Raw genomic sequence first — 23,125 nt, forward strand, 5'->3', positions numbered from 1 at the left:
AATAAACATGCTTTTCCTTAAAATTAAGACCATTGTAGAACGAAATAAGGCGAATATATGTATGTTGATGATGGACAAGTTGATGATATGGGGCTCCGTCACTGCCTTTGGCACCACGTCATCTATTTTGATCTATTTTGTTATTAAGTGGGGCGACCTGTGACAAGCCATCGGCTTCCTGTTCCTGACAAGGCTTAGTAGCCTTGTCAGGAACAGGAACAGGAGATAGTGGCCCTCAGGTAATTCTGATCAAATGACCTCGTTTACTAGTAAATTATGTTTATTCACGTTCAACATTCATTACTAATATTACAGCAATATATTTTTATTTGTTCGTCTTTCACTAACTTCATATACATTCGTGATGACACTCGCCTGCAAAATGGAGCTCGTGTATGTAGATGGGGTCGTCGACGAAGGCTGCCCTCTCCCTTGAGGGCCATATTAGGTCCACCAGATTGGTTTCCTCTGCTACCAGCTCGATGCCTGACTCTGAGGGATGGGTTTAATGTTCTTAACCATTATTATGATTATCATTACCATTAGTAATACCATTAGCTCATTTGTAATCGATTAGTTTTGTATTATATAAATAAGTTGAGTGAAGATTATACAAATTAGACTGCATGCAGGCGATGAGTCACAATAACGTGGCTGAAGAATGTTGACCAGACCACACACTACAAGGTGGAGGGACGACGACGTTTCGGTCCGTCCTGGACCATTCCCAAGTCGATTACCGACTTGAGAATGGTCCAGGACGGACCGAAAAATCGTCGTCCCTTCACCTTCGAGTGTGTGGTCTGGTCAACAGATTAAGACTGTATTATACTCTTACTCTCAAGTTCCTGGGCGTAATTCTTCCAGGTGTCTGAGGCTATGAGCCTGGGGTCGGCGCCCACTTTGGCACCACTTGTTAGCTTCTCTCTCAGCCACTCTGTAATCGTTGGCACCTGCCGGCAAGGTGCACCAACACAATGTCAAAGTGGATGAATAATTTATGTGCCCATTAACCTGTCAGCAGTCAAGCGCATTCATTAAAAAACAACTCATTAAGATTTATTGTACAACAAGCTTTCGGGCACCTCTTAAGGTCACAAATGGTTTATACTTAGGATGATTTTTGCCAAGAATGGGCAAACAGCTGAGAAACTGTGGCTGTACAAGGATAGCCAAGTGCAGAACACATCAAGGATAACCAAGTGCAGAACACATCAAGGATAGCCAAGTGCAGAACACATCAAGGATAGCCAAGTGCAGAACACATCAAGGATAACCAAGTGCTCACCCCATCAAGCTGCTCTTTCATGAGCAACCAATCACAGTCGAGTTCGCTGTCAGCTTGGAGGAAGTATCGACCATCCGTCCAGAGCGCCTGGTGCTCCGCCGTCACCACCACCTCCCCCGAGCCTCCACTGAACCCCGAGACGTACTGGAGACGCCGCTCCGCGTCTGCTTCGTAACCGTCCTTCGGGGAGACGGAGGGAAGGTGCTTTATCAACTTGGAGGGGTAAGTTATGGTGGTTATCAACTTGGAGGGGTAAGTTATGTTGGTTATCAACTTGGAGGGGTAAGTTATGTTGGTTATCAACTTGGAGGGGTAAGTTATGTTGGTTATCAACTTGGAGGGGTAAGTTATGTTGGTTATCAACTTGGAGGGGTAAGTTATGGTGGGTATCAACTTGGAGGGGTAAATTATGTTGGTTATCAGCTTGGAGGGGTAAGTTATGGTGGTTATCAACTTAGAGGGGTAAGTTATGGTGGTTATCAACTTGCAGGGGTAAGTTATGTTGGGTATCAACTTGGAGGGGTAAGTTATGTTGGTTATCAACTTAGAGGGGTAAGTTATGTTGGTTATCAACTTGGAGGGGTAAATTATGTTGGTTATCAACTTGGAGGGGTAAGTTATGTTGGTTATCAACTTGGAGGGGTAAGTTATGTTGGTTATCAACTTGGAGGGGTAAATTATGTTGGTTATCAACTTGGAGGGGTAAATTATGTTGGTTATCAACTTGGAGGGGTAAGTTATGTTGGTTATCAACTTGGAGGGGTAAGTTATGTTGGTTATCAACTTGGAGGGGTAAATTATGTTGGTTATCAACTTGGAGGGGTAAGTTATGTTGGTTATCAACTTGGAGGGGTAAGTTATGTTGGTTATCAACTTGGAGGGGTAAGTTATGTTGGTTATCAACTTGGAGGGGTAAATTATGGTGGTTATCAACTTGGAGGGGTAAATTATGGTGGTTATCAACTTGAAGGGGGTAAGTTATGGTGGTTATCAACTTGGAGGGGTAAGTTATGTTGGGTATCAACTTGGAGGGGTAAATTATGGTGGTTATCAACTTGGAGGGGTAAATTATGGTGGTTATCAACTTGAAGGGGGTAAGTTATGGTGGTTATCAACTTGGAGGGGTAAGTTATGTTGGGTATCAACTTGGAGGGGTAAATTATGTTGGTTATCAACTTGGAGTGTTCAAGATGTGATTATCAACTTATAGTGATCAAGATGTGATTATCAACTTGAAGCGTTTTTCAATACACTTGAAAAAAAATCAATTTTTGACAAGTGTTATCATGTTATCATGTACTGATAACTAGTGTGGCCGGATTGTTTTATATTGGTACTTGATGTAGCTCATTCAAGTGAGTTAGTCACCAAAGTTATATAACTTCACTCTATAATAACTAGGTATATATTGTATTATGCTGAGTTATTGTATTAAAATGCAACAGAGGAATTTAAGAAGACATTTTATCAGAATTTACAGACAGTGAAGGAGACTCAATAAGTGATATTTATTCACTGTCCGGAAAAAAACATAAAAATAGAAGAAATATATAATGTAAAAATATTATAATGCCATAAACAAACACACACACACACACACACACACATTATATATATATATATATATATATATATATATATATATATATATATATATATATATATATATATATATATATATATATATATATATATATATATATATATATATATATATACACACACACACGCTAAGAAACCAACCTACCTGCTCGCCGGACATAGGGATGATGTAGGCGTCCAGCCGGTGGTTGACCATCTCTTGTCGCAGCATCCTCACCCTGGTGGCAGGACAAGGCTATATAGTCATAGCCGGAAAGATAATAACTGTGTGTGTGTGTGTGTGTGTGTGTGTGTGTGTGTGTGTGTGTGTGTGTGTGTGTGTGTGTGTGTGTGTGTGTGTGTGTGTGTGTGTGTGTGTGTGCGTCTATATTTTAAAGTATGAACATTGCATCCTTAGGAGGATGGAAGACAGAATGGGTGACATCGATGCCCACGATACTTTATATCTCCTCACTAAATGCCTATCCCTTCCGAGGCTAACCTACTTTATGAGGTGCACTCCATCTTACGACAGCCGAAAGCTTGAAGAGTATGACCTCTTACTGAAGACCATGCTAGAAAAAGTTGTTAACCTCTCCCTCAACGAATGCCATTGGAAACAAGCCACTCTTTCTGTCAGGCTCTGTGGCTTGGGTGTCCGCACCGCCACCCAAATTGCTGTCCCAGCCTTCCTGTCTTCCTCCTCAGCATCAGATGACCTGGTTAAGGAAATTCTACCTGACACCCTGAGTGATGTAGCGGGGATACAGGACCCCCACTACATGGAATGCGACACAAAATGGGGTGCCATGGCAGACCCAGCACTCAGACCAGACATGCCAAAAGTCAAGAAACAATCCAGCTGGGACAACTCCATTGTAGACAAAGAAGCCACAGCTTTTCTGGAGGCAGCAACAACCCCCAGTGATCGTGCACGCCTCACAGCTGTGCAGGCTCCCCATGCAGGGGACTTCCTTTTGGCAGTCCCTATGTCTACGACAAGCACACGTCTTGAACTGCAGGAGCTCCGTATTGCAATCGCTCTCCGCCTTGCTGCCCCTATCCACACTGTTCATAAGTGTATTTATGGCGAGGCAGATGCTGACGATTATGGATTGCACGGCCTGCACTGTGGAAAATCTGGTGGTTGGCACACTAGACACGACGAAGTCAATGACATCATTAAAAGAAGCCTTGCCTCTGCTCAGTGTCCAGCAGAGAGAAAGCCCCGCAACCTATTGAACCGTGACTCTATTAGCTTTGGCGGCCGACCAGACGGATTCATACTGCACCTGTGGAAGGGTAGCATACAGTTGGCATGGGACTATACTTGCGTATCCACCCTGGCAACCATATACATCAACCTCTCTGACGGCCAAGCAGGAGCCACGGCGACACACAGAGAAAGATACAAGTCAGCCAAGTACAGGAAATTAGATCATCAGTACAACTTCGTTCCAATAGGGTCTGAGACCCTAGGCCCATGGGAAGAGAGTGCAAGAAGGTTTCTTAAGGATCTTGGTTCCAAGCTCATTGACACTACAAGAGACCCTAGAGCGGCAAGTTTTCTCTTTCAGCACCTCAGTGTCGCAATGCAGAGGGGAAATGCCCGCTGCGTCCTCGGTTCCTGCCTGGTGTCGGAGGAGTTCGAGGAAATCTACAGCCTTTAGGAAGCGAACTTTTTCTTGTGTCCTCTTAATGTTCATTTTTTGTATAAAATCAGATATGTGTAACTGTATAACATTGCATAATAAAATGTACACTATAAAAAAAGGGGTGGTGGTAGGAGAAGCGAACTCTCATACGTATTCAGAGTTAAAGGGCAAGTTTTTCTCTGAATGCTCTGTGTTCCCTTCTTTGAGGCTGTGCGTCCCTATAATTGCACCAGAGGTGGTACCCCCTATATATATATATATATATATCCTATCCCTGACAAAATAAATTAATTAAATACATACTGTCATTTGAATGCTATAATTATCGCAAGTTCATAAAAAAATTCTGGTATTTATGTATATAAATCAAAGTATCCACGTGTTTACTACTAACTGGGTAGAGGTGTTGACGCGGACATCCGACTGGTGGTGTGCGCTACAGAGCGTCCTCTGGCCTACGTTCACCTCCGGGGCCGCCTCTCTCTTCCCTGACTGCAGACTTGCGCGTGTTATTAGTTCCTCTGGTTCTGTGGGATCAGTGAATGCTGTTAGTTGTCCTCTTCAGGCATTGATGCTTCCGATGCTATTGCATATTGTTATTATTATTATCCATACCTAAGAACAAGTGTTTATGTCTTAAAGTAGTTAGGAAACTATTTCAAGACTATAGCTTCATAAAATTTAAGTCGGACATGAATTCACAAATTTTATGTTATTAAGGCATTTTTGTTAAATATTATCAGCACGTAAGCATTTTATGTCTTAGTTGCATATTTCTCAGAGTATATTATTTTATTATTGCAAATAAAAGGTTGAAGCCAATAGCTTATCATCAGGTATATTAATGTAGTGATTAGGAACAAAACTCCACAGGTTATTTGAGTGAGGATCTATCCATGCTTGGATACAAATACTCTTATAAAGAAGCACTAAAAGCTACAGGGAACACTTACTAAGTGTGTGTGAAGAAATAACCTAAGTTTTGTGAAATAAACAAATAATACACTTGGAAAGTTGATATTTCTAATAAAGAAATGGCAGAAATAATTTGCAAGAAACTGAATGAAAAACAACAACCAACAAATTGATGCATCAACAACATTGTTGTTGAAACATCAATAACCAAATATTGATGCAGACGTATACAACAGTAATAAAGTGAAAAATAAGCATATGGCAAGAAGTTCACAAAAACCTGTTCAAAATACAAAGATAACCAAATGGAAATAATATTATATACAATGAATAGCTTTAATACAACTAATTATATAAAAGCCTGTAAAAAAGCTAAGCTGCCATATAGTTCAGTGTTTCAGAGAACACCATACTGATCTTTTGAGGAATAAGGAGAGGATGATTACAGAAAAATATCGAAAAACAATAACGGTATATTATCTTTTACACAACATACAGCCGCAACACACAGGACGGGGAAGGCAATCAAGCCATAACATACACATTTAAATGTACCACTTTTTTATATCCCTCTATATCCCACAAAACAATTATAACTGAAAATAATTCTTTTCAAGTCCAATGGTATGCCCTTAAACCCGTATTACACTTTCCTAAACTTGGCTTCTATTGTCTGTGTACAAGTTAAAATATTGTTAACTTTTGTTAACTGATCTATCAAAGAGGCGAAAACAGATAATTACAAGAATGAACAAATATAACATAAACAGAACCAGAGTCTCATGCAAAATTTGGCTAGCTTGTGCATTCCATACTCAAGAAAAACTGTGCAGAGAAACTTGATGAATAAAGAGAGTGAGAGATCACGTACTGGGGTTTACTTACAGTCTTGAGTTCATCCAGCCTCCCTCAGAGACGGGGCTCACGATCTAATATTGAACACTGAACCATGGAATTGCATAGACTTCTGTATCCTAGTTCTGTGGCATAACATCATTACAATGACCAATCAAGTTTCCTCTGTGTTCACCACATAAACATTTAAAATAACTCATATCTCTTGAAACAGACATGTAATATTAATTTTCTTGCTCATATTATAATATAAGGTGCTCAATTCTCCACACTTCCAACAGTATTCACAACACAAATGTTGTGTGGCACTTATCAACTTCTAGAGGAAGATTAGCACTTAGCGGTCTGCTAACTCGCTGTGTAAATATGATCCCTCTCCATAGATTTAGGAAAATAAACATAACTGATCCTTTTCCATCAGGTATTTTGCAGAGCAAAGAAAGATGCGCACAGGCTGAGCAGTTATCGTCTCGAGTCATAGGATAGTTGGCCAAAGGGATTTGTGGATGGTCCCCTGATAACCTCTGCTCACACTCTGCTCTTGTGCTAAAAATAATGGAAGATTTTTCGCAAATTTCGAGATTGGATCACACGTTTTAGCGTCATGGGAACGTTTACTATCAAAGCAGAGATGACAGGTTTTAGCGTCATCGGAACATTAAAGTGTATAAATTAAGGCCACCCAAAATTCTTACTGACAAACGAACAATTGTACTTTAGTCCTGAACATAATTAAGGACTAAAATAAACTAGATGAATATACACCGAGAAAACTAATATATACCTCTCATAATAAATGAACTAAACTAAACAAAATATCTTATCGGTGTATATAACAGTCGTAAATATCTTCAAGTGTGCAATAACTGCACTTTACACAAAAAGTGTATTTGTATTGAAGAGTTCAGATTATTAACGTCTTTATGCCTAGGCAAGATATGAAGTCACTGTAAGCATACGTTGCACTTCAACATTTAATGAATAAATGCAATGCAGATCTGTATTTTCAGTTAATACAATATATGGGTTACTATTATATATTGTATTTAGGTCAAAGCCCCATATTTTGGTGTATATTGTGCAATTTATTTCTACACTTTAATTTAAATTAGCCTTCCTGCATTATACATAATATTATACTATAATTATCATCAACCGCTGATAACATCCAGTAAACTAATACAAGAAACATTACAAAAGGCTCCAAAAGATTTAGAAGTTTATTAATACAAACTGACTTTCATTCTCCACATACTAATTGTAAAAACATTCGTGGTTACAAAGGTGATGGCTGCTACCTCAGTTTACACTTATTTACAAACACTAAGTTTACAGGGTTTACTGCAGAGGCGATTGTTTCCACCTGTAGTCGTGCTCTACTCTTATGGTCAATTTTGTTTTTACAAATTAAGATACAAGTTATCACTAAAATCTAGATCACAAGTTCTGGAATACCTCCCCATATATATATATATATATATATATATATATATATATATATATATATATATATATATATATATATATATATATATACCTTTTTGAAATTCTGCTTGATATGTGGCTTATTATATTATGTTATTAAAGATAACCCAATTTTGATAATATACAGATGTAAAATTGCATAATATCTGATATATAAAATATATAATGCCGTAAAATATTACAGACATTAACTTGAAGTACCCACATTAATGCCTCACACACTCACACTAAGAAAAACATGAAAACTCCATTTAAGTATTTAAGCTCGAAACTGTGCTGGACCTAAACAACAGACCTTCGTATGAACCTTCACATGGGATAATACTGGAGTATGAACCTTCACATGGGATAATACTGGAGTATGAACCTTCACATGGGATAATACTGGAGTATGAACCTTCACATGGGATAATACTGGAGTATGAACCTTCACATGGGATAATACTGGAGTATGAACCTTCACATGGGATAATACTGGAGTATGAACCTTCACATGGGATAATACTGGAGTATGAACCTTCACATGGGATAATACTGGAGTATGAACCTTCACATGGGATAATACTGGAGTATGAACCTTCACATGGGATAATACTGGAGTATGAACCTTCACATGGGATAATACTGGAGTATGAACCTTCACATGGGATAATACTGGAGTATGAACCTTCACATGGGATAATACTGGAGTATGAACCTTCACATGGGATAATACTGGAGTATGAACCTTCACATGGGATAATACTGGAGTATGAACCGTCACATGGGATAATACTGGAGCATGAACCGTCACATGGGATAATACTGGAGTATGAACCGTCACATGGGATAATACTGGAGCATGAACCGTCACATGGGATAATACTGGAGTATGAACCGTCACATGGGATAATACTGGAGTATGAACCGTCACATGGGATAATACTGGAGTATGAACCGTCACATGGGATAATACTGGAGTATGAACCGTCACATGGGATAATACTGGAGTATGAACCGTCACATGGGATAATACTGAAGTATGAACCGTCACATGGGATAATACTGGAATATGAACCGTCACATGGGATAATACTGGAGTATGAACCTTCACATGGGATACTACTGGAGCATGAACCGTCACATGGGATAATACTGGAGTATGAACCGTCACATGGGATAATAATGGAGTATGAACCGTCACATGGGATAATACTGGAGTATGAACCGTCACATGGGATAATACTGGAGTATAGGCTGATCATTGTAACACAATACAGCCCCGTATAATTTAACATTAACATAGCCTCAATTGACCATCGAGTGCAGTCGGGAGATTGGGTTAAAAGTCTTACGACTTCCAACCTTTTTTTGTACAGTCAGTATGGTCTAGTTGGTATAGTACAAAATACGCTGAGGTTCATGGAGCCCTGGCTGTCTAGGTTCGAATCCTTCAGGGGTGAGGAGTTTTCGGTTGCATTTTTGCTTGGGGACCTTTCAAGCTTGTTTGCATATATATATATATGCAAACAATATGCATATATGTTTGCATATATAGATAAATGGAATACTATAAGACCGTTGAAACATTGTTAACTATCACTGGAAATACCACATTAATAAAATTCAAGATCCTGAAGTACTGTAACAAGCCATTTAGATCCTTTAAATAATGTAATGATCTATATAAATGTGTTACGATTGAAGCCTCCACATCAAAGTCTTCTAAATCCTTAGGAATGGTATTGGTCAGTACAGTCACGTTGGTCAATATCGTGTTGATAATATCGTCATATATACAACTTTTCACATTGTGCTAAGAGCTAGGTGTCTTCTACAAATACTGTATTTGCCACAAGGAAAATAGTGTAGGAAATAATTAAGATTAATAACACACGCACCCATATAAAGAACAACTTGTCCTCAGACTAGGCTCGTTAAAGCAGCGGCCCGCCCTAGAAGCGTATTCATCAATTTGAACAACAATGCGTATTTAAATATTGTATTTTTTCAAATATGCATTAATATTGTTTCAGACTAGGGTGTGTTGAATAGTTTGGCCTACGTGGTTAGGTTCTTTTCAATTATTTGCATTTGCTGCGGGTTGATGAAGCATTCAGAGAGGTGGGATTCGAGCAGAGGACGTGAACGAAGCACTGCTCGAGAAACGTACACACGTCATCAGTTGTGAGTCGCGTGTGGAGTGTCTTTCATTCATGAACAGGCGGTTTGGCGGGTGGTTTAACGAGCATTTGGTCTGTGTTGACGAGGACAGGTTGGAAATGAAAGTGCCGACGTTTCGGACAGTCCCGGACTCTCATCAAGTCGTGATATGCAGGTACAAGACGGACCGAAACGTCGTCACGTTCATTTGACTTATGTGTTGGGTTTATTTGTCTCACCCACGTTGGTGTGACTTGCTTTCTGCAACTGAGATTATTTCATTTCATCTACTTATTTTCAGGCACTTAATTCCATCTGTCAAAATTAAATCAAGCTAATTACAAGATAAGTAGAGTCTGGTGGACATTACAAGGTAAGTAGTGTCTGGTGGACATTACAAGGTAAGTAGTGTCTGGTGGACATTACAAGGTAAGTAGTGTCTGGTGGACATTACCAGGTAAGTAGTGTCTGGTGGACATTACAAGGTAAGTAGTGTCTGGTGGACATTACAAGGTAAGTAGAGTCTGGTGGACATTACAAGGTAAGTAGAGTCTGGTGGACATTACAAGGTAAGTAGAGTCTGGTGGACATTACAAGGTAAGTAGAGTCTGGTGGACATTACAAGGTAAGTAGTGTCTGGTGGACATAGCACCACTACGACCTACCTGTACAAAAGATAAACTAAGATGCGCTCGTGTGCAAAACGTACTTAAAAAACGAATATAACAATGTCTAAATGAACTTATGTATTGACCTCTCTGCTCTACGAGGCTGATGGCTATCAAAACACTGTAATTTACTACCACCACTGTTTCAATTTACCTTATACCAAACATATAATTGAAGTGATGATAGCTACACTTACCACTTCCAGAATAATTGAAGTTTCTGTTTTTACTTTTGCTCTCTACAGAGTATACTTCCTTGACCAGACCACACACTAGAAGGTGAAGGGACGACGACGTTTCGGTCCGTCCTGGACCATTCTCAAGTCGATTGTGACTTGAGAATGGTCCAGGACGGACCGAAACGTCGTCGTCCCTTCACCTTCTAGTGTGTGGTCTGGTCAACTTACTTTAGCCACGTTATTGTGACTCATCGCCTGTATACTTCCTTCTTGAAACTATAGAGCAGGTAGACTATGTCTAATTGATATGTAACATTGTATACACGTTATGACAGTGTAAATTAGTGCACCTCATGCGAACTAATATTTTGTTAAATTCACGGTTCACTTCCATATTCTTATGTTTAGTCGTAATAATAAAAACATCGGCAGCAGACTATAACTGGCCCATACGAGGCAGCTTCTCTTTAATGTCAACTATTCCCGCAAAATTTTCAAGACCGATGTTGGAACATTTTGAGGTTCCTTCTACGACACTACTTGGTACTTGTTAAACAGGTTTGTAACCCTATTTCCAAATCGGTGACTGCCTAGTTATTGTCCAAATCTAAATTCCTCCAATTTGAATGTATTGTTTCATGTACAGTATTATGCTGACAGCTTCAGCATTATATTTATATCTCTCTTGGTCAATCTTTTCCACCATAAGTACAATACCATCATGTCCCTAAAATCCCCTCCCCCCATTAATTAATGGAATTTTACTTTTGTACATAGATATTCGTATATGACGAAAGTTTCATTCCGCTCTTGATTTATTTCTCAACTCTGATAATTATAACAACAAAAATACAGCTACACAGAGTAATACGCTTGTGTATAATGGCAATAACTTTGCAAAATACTGTTTTTTCAATCACAAGAGAATCTTGTGAAGAATTGTATCATTAGGGAAGTCTTTGGTTCAAGATGCATTACAAAATAGTAAACCTATTTACAGAGACGCCAATCCTGTGACCATGTAAATACTCACATGTCAAATATATACAATATAACGATTGAAAAGAACGATTTAAGAAGGTTTATATCTCTGCTCAAGGCAGATATATAAACCTAATTGCAGAAAAATTATGAATAAATCTCTAATACGCGAACTAATATTTATATTATACCATATCTCCCGGGTTATTATTCGCCCTATACAATTAGTTACATCTTTTTCACACATTAATTTAAATGCTTCACAACTTTCTTATCAATATTAGAACATAGATTTACGAAATATATTATGATACATTTCAAAACTTATATTATTATATAAATAAACTCTATGCACATAATCTGCAACTTCTGGTGGTTACACAAGCTAACTACAGCGTCTTGAAGAGCAGCAGTGTTCATCACTGCAACATTGTAACCTTAAGGTCTCCTGCCTCAAGAGCAGCACTTCATTTCACTCACTTAGGCACTAGGAGACTTGAACATCTTACCCTGCGGTGTGAGGCGGAAGCTCTTCCCCTGAGCTACCTGGGAGGCCCAATAGGAAATGTTTCAGAGGTAAAAAAAAAACTGCCTAACTGAAATGTTAGTTTAGAGTTCTCGTTATATACAGTCTTAGTCTCCTAGTGCCTAAGTGAATGAACTGTTTATTTTTAGAATAGTGTGGTTGATAATATATAAGAGCAACACTGTTCATCACTGCACCATGGTAACCTTAAGGCCTGTCGCTGCCACTAACAGCAGCACCACTACCAGAGAGGCATCAAACACTGCTCCCTCTGAGCTAACTGCACTACCAAGGCCCACAACGGAGAGGGCGGCCATGGTGTCTGTGGGTGACTTGCCTGGGGAGCCGTTGTGGTGGAGGCTCACGCAGGGAATGGGCTCAGTCTTCGCCAGGAGCCACTCGTAGCCTTGTCGGCGATCCTGTTGCAACATTTCCTGCCCGACGACGTTCCTCACGCGGGAGTGGTATGCGTTCAGCCACTCACACTGTAACGTACAGTTATAATAGCAACTTTTGCACGAAAAAAAAATATTATGAGAATAATAATAATAATAATAATATATATATATATATATATATATATATATATATATATATATATATATATATATAATTTATATATATATATATATATATATATATATATATATATATATATATATATATATATATATATATATATATATAAAATCATGCTCTAAACATATAGGATTAACAGGATCAATGTGGATTCATATATCAAAGTCGCTTACCAGGGAGTTGACACCTTGTATCATACAATGTTTACCAGTCTTAAAAAAAAAAGCTACAACCACAACAGTGATTAAAGTTTTTTATTAAAAATTCAGCACTGCTACTTTACTTAATAACAATGAAAATGACAAATACAAAGGCGTGATATGAAGCAAGCTAATACTATTTCAAGCTAAAATGATAGAATTTGACCAAATTAAAGTTAAGGAATACAGAGTGTTTTACCTGCTTGCTGCTCAACATGGTGATGTTGATGAGGTTAGGCTCGAACGGCACCAGAGTAACAGTCTCAAATCCCAGTGACCTCTTATCAAAATGATACTGTGGAAAATATATTTTGCCATTAATTTAATATATGCATATATATATATATATATATATATATATATGACAGTGTCAAACCACGGAGGAAGAATTGAAACAGGAATTTACTTAAGTACTTTCGTATATTAATACATCTTCAGAAGGCGAAAGTACGAAAGTAATATACAAAAGTACTTAAGGAAATTCCTGTTTCAATTCTTCCTCCGTGGTCTGACACTGTCACATTTTTAATCCCATGTTAATTTTCGTGATTTACACACACACACACACACACACATATATATATATATATATATTATATATATATATATATATATATATATATATATATATATATATATATATATATATATATATATATATATATATATATATACATATATTTTATAGTTTTACTAAGTATTAGATTAATAGTGTCATTATAAACACACAAGATATAGCTGACCTATAGACCTTAAAACAAGCCTTAAACATTTAACATATATTAGAGTCTATGTGAGCTAAAACAATCATTTGTCTCGTGTATAATCATTGACATTAAATCACCACAATACATTTTTGACGTTAAAACAAAAATATTGAGAATCCGATCTCTCAGATCGTATAAAACAGTTATAGCACTTAACTTAATAAAGAACAGACTTTAATTGTTGATAAAGTTGCACATGGTGTGGCTTTATAAAATATAGAAATAATCAAGTTCACACCGAAAAAACCTTTACCTAATATTAAAGCCGTCTCTCCTTTTTTCCACAATAAAATTTTATATAAAAAAGTTTGGATTTAAAATATGTTTTCTTTACTTTATATTAGCATCATTGGCACTAATGGTTGACCATTATCAACATAACTATTAGCACTAATGCTAATGGTTGATAATGGTTGGCCATCATCAACATAACCATTAGCACTAATGGTTGACCATTATCAACATAACTATTAGCACTAATGCTAATGGTTGATAATGGTTGGCCATCATCAACATAACCATTAGCACTAATGGTTGACCATCGTCAACATAACCATTAGCACTAATGCTAATGGTTGATAATGGTTGGCCATCATCAACATAACCATTAGCACTAATGGTTGGCCATCATCAACATAACCATTAGCACTAATGGTTGGCCATCATCAACATAACCATTAGCACTAATGGTTGGCCATCATCAACATAACCATTATCACTAATGTTTGACCATCGTCAACATAACCATTAGCACTAATGCTAATGGTTGATAATGGTTGGCCATCATCAACATAACCATTAGCACTAATGGTTGGCCATTATCAACATAACTATTAGCACTAATGCTAATGGTTGATAATGGTTGGCCATCATCAACATAACCATTAGCACTAATGGTTGACCATCGTCAACATAACCATTAGCACTAATGCTAATGGTTGATAATGGTTGGCCATCATCAACATAACCATTAGCACTAATGGTTGGCCATCATCAACATAACCATTATCACTAATGTTTGACCATCGTCAACATAACCATTAGCACTAATGCTAATGGTTGATAATGGTTGGCCATCATCAACATAACCATTAGCACTAATGGTTGGCCATTATCAACATAACTATTAGCACTAATGCTAATGGTTGATAATGGTTGGCCATCATCAACATAACCATTAGCACTAATGGTTGGCCATTATCAACATAACTATTAGCACTAATGCTAATGGTTGATAATGGTTGACCATCGTCAACATAACCATTAGCACTAATGCTAATGGTTGATAATGGTTGGCCATCATCAACATAACCATTAGCACTAATGGTTGACCATCATCAACATACTGGAGTGTCCTTGGGAACGACAGCGAGGATAGTCTCCAAACGGATGCCAAAGTCGTTATCCTGGTAGTACCCCGGCTCTGTCAAGAAGCAAGGAGGGAAGGAGGAGGTTACTTCCTGATCTTAAGTATCCTTTCTTAACCATATTTGTTCTCTTCACACATTAAATAATACCGAAGCTAATAATGTTATGATTAAAATTCAAGTTTCACACTGGAGTCTACGGTAAACTTGATTACCAAACAGCTGAAGATCATTTGACTATCTTTACAATTTGAAGATTACAGTGCTTACAGGAAAGGAACTTAATTAACAATTAGTTGAAGAGCTTTAATCAGCGTTTTGTGTTATAATGATCATCTAAAGTTTACTTTTTTTTGCAATTATTCATAGAAAATATGGTACTTGATATAACTTAATACATACAATACTTGTTTCATTACTGACATGTTACCAGGAGCAGGCAGTAAGGTGATAGACGGCTCATATAAGAATCTAATTAAGCTTTAAGGTAAAACAATATAAGGCAAGTTCATGAAGGCTAATGCACTTCCCACAAACTAGTCTCCTCAGTCAAAGTAGGTCTGCATAACCAAAATAAGTTTCCTCAGTCAAAATCTGATCAGTCAAACTAGGTCTGCTCAGTCAAACTAGGTCTGCTCGGTCAAACTAGGTCTGCTCGGTCAAACTAGGTCTCCTGGGTCAAACTAGGTCTCCTCGGTCAAACTAGGTCTGCTGGGTCAAACTAGGGGTCCTCGGTCAAACTAATTTTCTCGGTCAAAGTAGGGATGGACTACTTACCAAGAGATCCGTGGAAGTTAATCTGATATTTCGTCTCAAAAGCTAAAAGGAAGAGTAAGAAGAATTACAAGCTCTGCTTCACACTCTCCAAATAAGTAACATCAGCATGCAGTGCCAGAAGAACCCAGTATAGGGTGTTGAGAGACAATACAAGACACTGATAGACAGTAGGGTGTTGAGAGACAATACAACACTGATAGACAGTAGGGTGTTGAGAGACAATACAACACTGATAGACAGTAGGGTGTTGAGAGACAATACAACACTGATAGACAGTAGGGTGTTGGGAGACAATACAAGACACTAATAGACAGTAGGGTGTTGAGAGACAATACAAGACACTGATAGACAGTAGGGTGTTGGGAGACAATACAACACTGATAGACAGTAGGGTGTTGAGAGACAATACAACACTGATAGACAGTAGGGTGTTGGGAGACAATACAACACTGATAGACAGTAGGGTGTTGAGAGACAATACAACACTGATAGACAGTAGGGTGTTGGGAGACAATACAACACTGATAGACAGTAGGGTGTTGAGAGACAATACAACACACATATATACAGTAGGGTGTTGGGAGACAATACAACACACTGATATACAGTAGGGTGCTGGGAGATAATACAACACGCTGCTCGCATTTCACACACACACCAATTTTTAAAGGTGAAATCCATATAAAATTCCTAAAGTATAAAATTAATTATTTTCCGTTGACAAACATTTGGCCAATATATCAGTAAAAATATAAAATAAATCATTTTGCAATAAATATGTAAAAAATCAATTAACTAATTCCCAATTTATAAACTGTATACTGAGTTTACTTTAGTCCCGTACCTCGTTTAGAATTTTATATTCACGGGTTAGTAAGTTTCTAAAGTAAACCTGATACCTAGTCAATAAAGAAACTTGTGAATAACAAAACCAGTGAAACTTTATTACTAAAATAATATGAAATGCGTTCGCGTGAAGTTGTAACTAGTGATTGCTTCATAAATTTACTGTGTTGCAAAGTCTTGTGAGAAACGTCATGTGCCTAAGAGACTCTACAAATAGCAGCAGGGATACGAACCTAGAAGAATTTTTACTCTGGTCACGTCAACAAAACGTTAAGTTGATTTCATCTGGGTTTGAGTTTATATGCGGACTGTCCTGTAGTCTTCTTGTAAAAATACAGTATGTGTGGCTAACTTGACATGCAGTACCATGCTGTGCTACTGTTCCATGCTGTACTAAGAGATAATAGTATCACTATGCTGTGCTAAGCAATTACAGAAAGGCTAAAAGAACGTCAAGAGAGAACGTGGCTGGTGCAGTGATGTGGTAAATAGAGTCGGATGTCTCTGCCTGTCCGCTTAGGGAGTCTATAAGTATAGGCTGACCCCCCCTGGTTGTGTTGGTGATCGTAAGCACACACACACACACACACACACACACACACACACACACACACACACACACACACACACACACACACACACACACACACACACACACACACACACACACGTACATAAATGATCTACCAGTTGGTATACAGAATTATATGAACATGTTTGCTGATGATGCTAAGATAATAGGAAGGATAAGAAATTTAGATGATTGTCATGCCCTTCAAGAAGACCTGGACAAAATAAGTATATGGAGCACCACTTGGCAAATGGAATTTAATGTTAATAAATGTCATGTTATGGAATGTGGAATAGGAGAACATAGACCCCACACAACCTATATATTATGTGAGAAATCTTTAAAGAATTCTGATAAAGAAAGAGATCTAGGAGTGGTTCTAGATAGAAAACTATCACCTGAGGACCACATAAAGAATATTGTGCAAGGAGCCTATGCTATGCTTTCTAACTTCAGAATTGCATTTAAATACATGGATGGCGATATACTAAAGAAATTGTTCATGACTTTTGTTAGGCCAAAGCTAGAATATGCAGCTGTTGTGTGGTGCCCATATCTTAAGAAGCACATCAACAAACTGGAAAAGGTGCAAAGACATGCTACGAAGTGGCTCCCAGAACTGAAGGGCAAGAGCTACGAGGAGAGGTTGGAAGCATTAAACATGCCAAAACTAGAAGACAGAAGAAAAAGAGGTGATATGATCACTACGTACAAAATAGTAACAGGAATTGATAAAATCGACAGGGAAGGATTCCTGAGACCTGGCACTTCAAGAACAAGAGGTCATAGATTTAAACTAGCTAAACACAGATGCCGAAGAAATATAAGAAAATTCACCTTCGCAAATAGAGTGGTAGACGGTTGGAACAAGTTAAGTGAGAAGGTGGTGGAGGCCAAGACCGTCAGTAGTTTCAAAGCGTTATATGACAAAGAGTGCTGGGAAGACGGGACACCACGAGCGTAGCTCTCATCCTGTAACTACACTTAGGTAATTACACTTAGGTAATTACACACACATGAGTGTGCCATGGCCCAAATGAGCCACAGAGATATTAGAAAGAACTTTTTTAGTGTCAGAGTGGTTGACAAATGGAATGCATTAGGGGGTGATGTGGTGGAGGCTCACTCCATACACAGTTTCAAGTGTAGATATGACAGAGCCCGATAGGCTCAGGAATCTGTACACCTGTTGATTGACGGTTGAGAGGCGGGACCAAAGAGCCAGAGCTCAACCCCCGCAAACATAACTAGGTGAGTACAACTAGGTGAGTACACACACACACACACACACATTGCCGAAGAAATATAAGAAAATTCACTTTCGCAAACAGAGTGGTAGACGGTTGGAACAAGTTAGGTGAGAAGGTGGTGGAGGCCAAGACCGTCAGTAGTTTCTCAGCGTTGTATGACAAAAAGTGTTGGGAAGACGGGACACCACGAGCGTAGCTCTCATCCTGTAACTACACTTAGGTAATTACACTTAGGTAATTACACACACCAACCCACCCACCTCGCAAAGGGCCTCGCGGCTGAGTGGATAACGCTCTGGGGCCGTAGTCCGAATGACCCGGGTTCGATTCCCGGCGAAAACAAATGGGCAGAGTTTCTTTCACCCTGATGTCCTTGTTCACCTAGCATTAAATAGGTACCTGGGAGTTAGACAGCTACTACGGGCTGCTTCCTGGGGATGTGTGCATGTGTGTTAAAGATAAAAATATGTAGTAGACATAATAACATTTGTAGTAGACATAATAACATTTAACACATAAAGACATTTGCAGTCTCCGTGGTGTAGTGGTAAGACACTCGCCTGGCGTTCCGCGAGCGCTATGTCATGGGTTCGTATCCTGGCCGGGGAGGATTTACTGGGCACAATTCCTTAACTGTAGCCTCTGTTTAACGCAACAGTAAAATGTGTACTTGGATGAAAAAACGATTCTTCGCGGCAGGGGATCGTATTCCAGGGACCATAGGATTAAGGACTTGCCCGAAACGCTACGCGTACTAGTGGCTGTACAAGAATGTAACAACTCTTGTATATATCTCAAAAAAAAAAAAAAAAAAAAAAAAAAAAAAAAAAAAAAAAAAAAAAAAAAAAAAAAAAAAAAAAATAAAGGAAAAATAGATTGGTTAGAAAGGCGGGGTCCAAGAGATAAATAGCTAGATTCTGCAGACACAAATAGTAAATACACACACACACATGGGGGCCTCGTGGCCGAGTGGACAGCGCTCGGAGGTCGTGATGATGATAGGTCGCACACTACATGCATGCTGCGTTGAGTGTGAGGCAGGTGTTTAAGTCTGGCTCGGTCTGTCTCCCCACCTGCTCAAGTATAGCGTGTAGTGTGAGGCAGGTGTTTAGGTCTGGCTCGGTCTGTCTCCCCACCTGCTCAAGTATAGCGTGTAGTGTGAGGCAGGTGTTTAGGTCTGGCTCGGTCTGTCTCCCCACCTGCTCAAGTATAGCGTGTAGTGTGAGGCAGGTGTTTAGGTCTGGCTCGGTCTGTCTTCCCACCTGCTCAAGTATAGCGTGTAGTGTGAGGCAGGTGTTTAGGTCTGGCTCGGTCTGTCTCCCCACCTGCTCAAGTATAGCGTGTAGTGTGAGGCAGGTGTTTAGGTCAGTCTCCCCACCTGCTCAAGTATAGCGTGCAAAGCATCGGAAAAGAAGCGTTCTCTCTCTCTCATAAACCGATACACTACACTTTTTCGATGATTTTTTTTTGTGCAAACAATTTACCGTCCGAGAAGAAATGTCCAACTTCGAATTTGTGTTCCTCGCTGCCATATATTCTGACCTGTATAGGTGCTGTTGGGGGGAGAAATGTTTAGATATTCTCTCATCCTCAGTCTTATATATATATGTTCCCTGTCACACTCTACCTTAGTTTTTACAGCAGCAAGTATTAATAGTTATACTGTTTTCCTTTATTATCCATCTTAATACTACTAATAATAATACCTTTAATATATATGTACACATTACACTGTACTACATAATGATTTTAAATCACGAAAAATGTAATGATTCTTATTCCAAAGACTGTAAATATGAAGACTATCAAAATATTATGATATTTTACTGATCAAAACATACAATAATATATATATATATATATATATATATATATATATATATATATATATATATATATATATATATATATATATATATATATATATATATATATTTAAGTAATTAATTACTTAAAATTAAGTAATTTTTTATTAAGTAACTTTAATTAAGTAACTAGAGAATTAAGTAACCCATTTTCTGAAATTAAGTTTCAAATAAAATAAAATAAATATAAATATATACAGGGGTGGTAGGAGCAAATATAATATGATGGCAAATATATTACACCCCACAGAGCTGCCCCGGGTGCTGCAGATCCTCTGTGTGGAGGCTGAGGGTCCTACACCAACCCCACCAGAGGACTGACCAAGGAGAGAGTGGTGGTGATGGTGAGAACAATAACAATGAACGCACCTTCGTGGATGTTAAGGAACATGCCGATGCCGTGACCCGTGCCGTGGCGGTAGTCCAGCCCCACCGCGTACAGCTCTCTGCAACCATGGATGTTATTAGCCCTCACACACACACACACACACACACACACACACACACACACACACACACACACACACACACCCTCTTTGTTATTGTCTACCTCCTACGGAACCCATGTGAATGCCCTCAAGTACACACACACACACACACACATGCCAGCTGGCACGATCACACACCAGCTGGTGAATACACGCCAGCTGGTGAATACACGCCAGCTGGTGAATACACGCCAGCTGGTGAATACACACCAGCTGGTGAATACACACCAGCTGGTGAATACACACCAGCTGGTGAATACAAATAAACACAACGTTTAAACACCGACGTAAATAACATTGTGGGTTTGCTGGCGTGAGAGTTAATTAACTGTCAAATAAAATGAATAGAAAAACTACGTCAAGACATACTAAGAGGTATATTTGTGTATATGTAATGGGAGTTTACTATACTCATTAACCTGAGACACAAACTGAGAGGTATATTCTTAGGAATATGTAATGGTAGTTTACTTTTTCCATTAATTCGAGACATTAGCTAAAAGGTACATTCGTGTTCGCGTACCTGCGCGCCAAAATGTCGACGTCGGAGTCTCCGGTGCCCTCGGGGAAGACCAGGCTGGCCAGGTCAATGGCGCCCATCAACACCCTGGTGTAGGCCTCCACCTGGAAGGGCGTCGGCTCCCCGTAGTGCATCGTCCGGGTCACGTCCGTCGTCCCGTCTATAGCAGACAACATCATATGAGACAGTTTGAGCATTAGTATTGTCAGAGGATCTACAGGTTTCGTATCCTGTGTGCAGGATTTTAGTCTGTAATAGTGTTATTTGTTGTTGTTCTTCCCGTTGCTGCTTGGAGTACACTGTTATGACTCCAACTGCTGCCTGTGATACATTGTTATTCCTCCTGCTACTGCTTAGGATACATCGTTCTTTGTATTGTAACTACCTGGAATGCATCGTTCTTTAGCCTGGTACTGTATAATGTATGTCATTATTACACCTGCTGCTGTACGGGATCAACGACATTCCGTTCAAAATATTAAGTCTGTCTCTCTCTCCTACTCTGCTCAACCACTTGGGTTGGACGGTAGAGCGACGGTCTCGCTTCATGCAAGTCGGCGTTCAATTCCCGAGCGTCCAAGTGGTTGGATACCATTCCTTTCCCCCGTCCCATCCCAAATCCTTATCCTGACCCCTTCCCAGTGCTATAATAGTCGTAATGGCTTGGCGCTATTCCCCCTGATAATTCCCTCCCTCTCTCCTTCTCTTATAATTCAGAACATAAGCATAAAGGAAATTGCAGAAGGCCTAATGGCCATACTAGGAATCTCTTATTTATACATATACATGTCTAACCTACACTTGAAACAGCCAAGCGATCCCACTATTATGTTACCCGGTAAATTTTGCCCATAAATCAGCTACCCTAAACCCAAACCAATATTTATCCAGGTGTTTTTATGAATGTAAATTGATCTGATTTATATACATTGTTTCGCGTTCCATTGTGTGTCCATATATCTAGCACTCTAGCTATTAAAACTAGCTATTAAAAACTATCTGTGTATATAATTATCTATATATTAATAGCTATCTAGCTATTAAAACCCCGTATTATGCCCTTTCACCCAGATGTATATTTTAAATCATGTAATACCTTACTCTTCGCCTTTGTGGAGTATGTAAACTATGGTAGAATTATAAGGATATATCTGAAAGTTACGGTCAATAATATTACGGAGAATGCCAGTTACACTACTTCTGTAACGACTGTAATTCCACTGTAATTTTCCACTGTAATTTTCCACTGTAATAAAAACTTCCATTACACTGTAATTTTACTAGGTTGTGTTTGACTGTAGTTTACCTCCCTGTAACGATCTTAATGTTACTTACCTGTAACGGCCGACTTACCCTTGTAATGGCCGCCAGAGTCGAGGAGGAACAAGGATGTGTTAAAGATCTGCTTGTTGGTCTCCTGCACGGGGTTGTAGTGCACCACGGCCCCGTTGGAGCCGAAGGCGCTGATGGTGGCGAAGGAGATACCCATGAAGTCGTCCTGCCGGGCCCGGTATTCTGCCAGGCTCTCCGCTACCAACATCTCGCTCCAGTACTTCCCATCGATCACCTGTAGGAAGGTGGTCGGTCATCAGGCAACATAAACACTGGAAGATGACAGCT

General features: G+C 39.0%; 1 protein-coding gene across 1 annotated transcript in view; it reads right to left on the minus strand.

Moving 5' to 3' along the window:
- The window catches only part of LOC123751526 (uncharacterized), a 126,080-nt gene that overhangs the window by 16,203 nt on the left and 86,752 nt on the right, over window positions 1-23,125 (minus strand). Inside the window, exons 11-22 of the mRNA XM_069307524.1 lie at window positions 22,859-23,072; window positions 21,509-21,665; window positions 20,867-20,943; window positions 20,117-20,185; window positions 15,168-15,244; window positions 13,254-13,349; window positions 12,613-12,760; window positions 4,919-5,051; window positions 3,036-3,108; window positions 1,289-1,468; window positions 839-953; window positions 376-492 (exon numbers count right to left, since the gene is read on the minus strand). Coding sequence (XP_069163625.1) covers window positions 376-492; window positions 839-953; window positions 1,289-1,468; window positions 3,036-3,108; window positions 4,919-5,051; window positions 12,613-12,760; window positions 13,254-13,349; window positions 15,168-15,244; window positions 20,117-20,185; window positions 20,867-20,943; window positions 21,509-21,665; window positions 22,859-23,072 — 1,456 coding nt within the window. The remainder of the gene's footprint in view (window positions 1-375; window positions 493-838; window positions 954-1,288; window positions 1,469-3,035; window positions 3,109-4,918; window positions 5,052-12,612; window positions 12,761-13,253; window positions 13,350-15,167; window positions 15,245-20,116; window positions 20,186-20,866; window positions 20,944-21,508; window positions 21,666-22,858; window positions 23,073-23,125) is intronic.

Source organism: Procambarus clarkii, chromosome 60 (assembly GCF_040958095.1).
Source record: "Procambarus clarkii isolate CNS0578487 chromosome 60, FALCON_Pclarkii_2.0, whole genome shotgun sequence".
NCBI classification, from domain to species: Eukaryota; Metazoa; Arthropoda; class Malacostraca; order Decapoda; family Cambaridae; genus Procambarus; species Procambarus clarkii.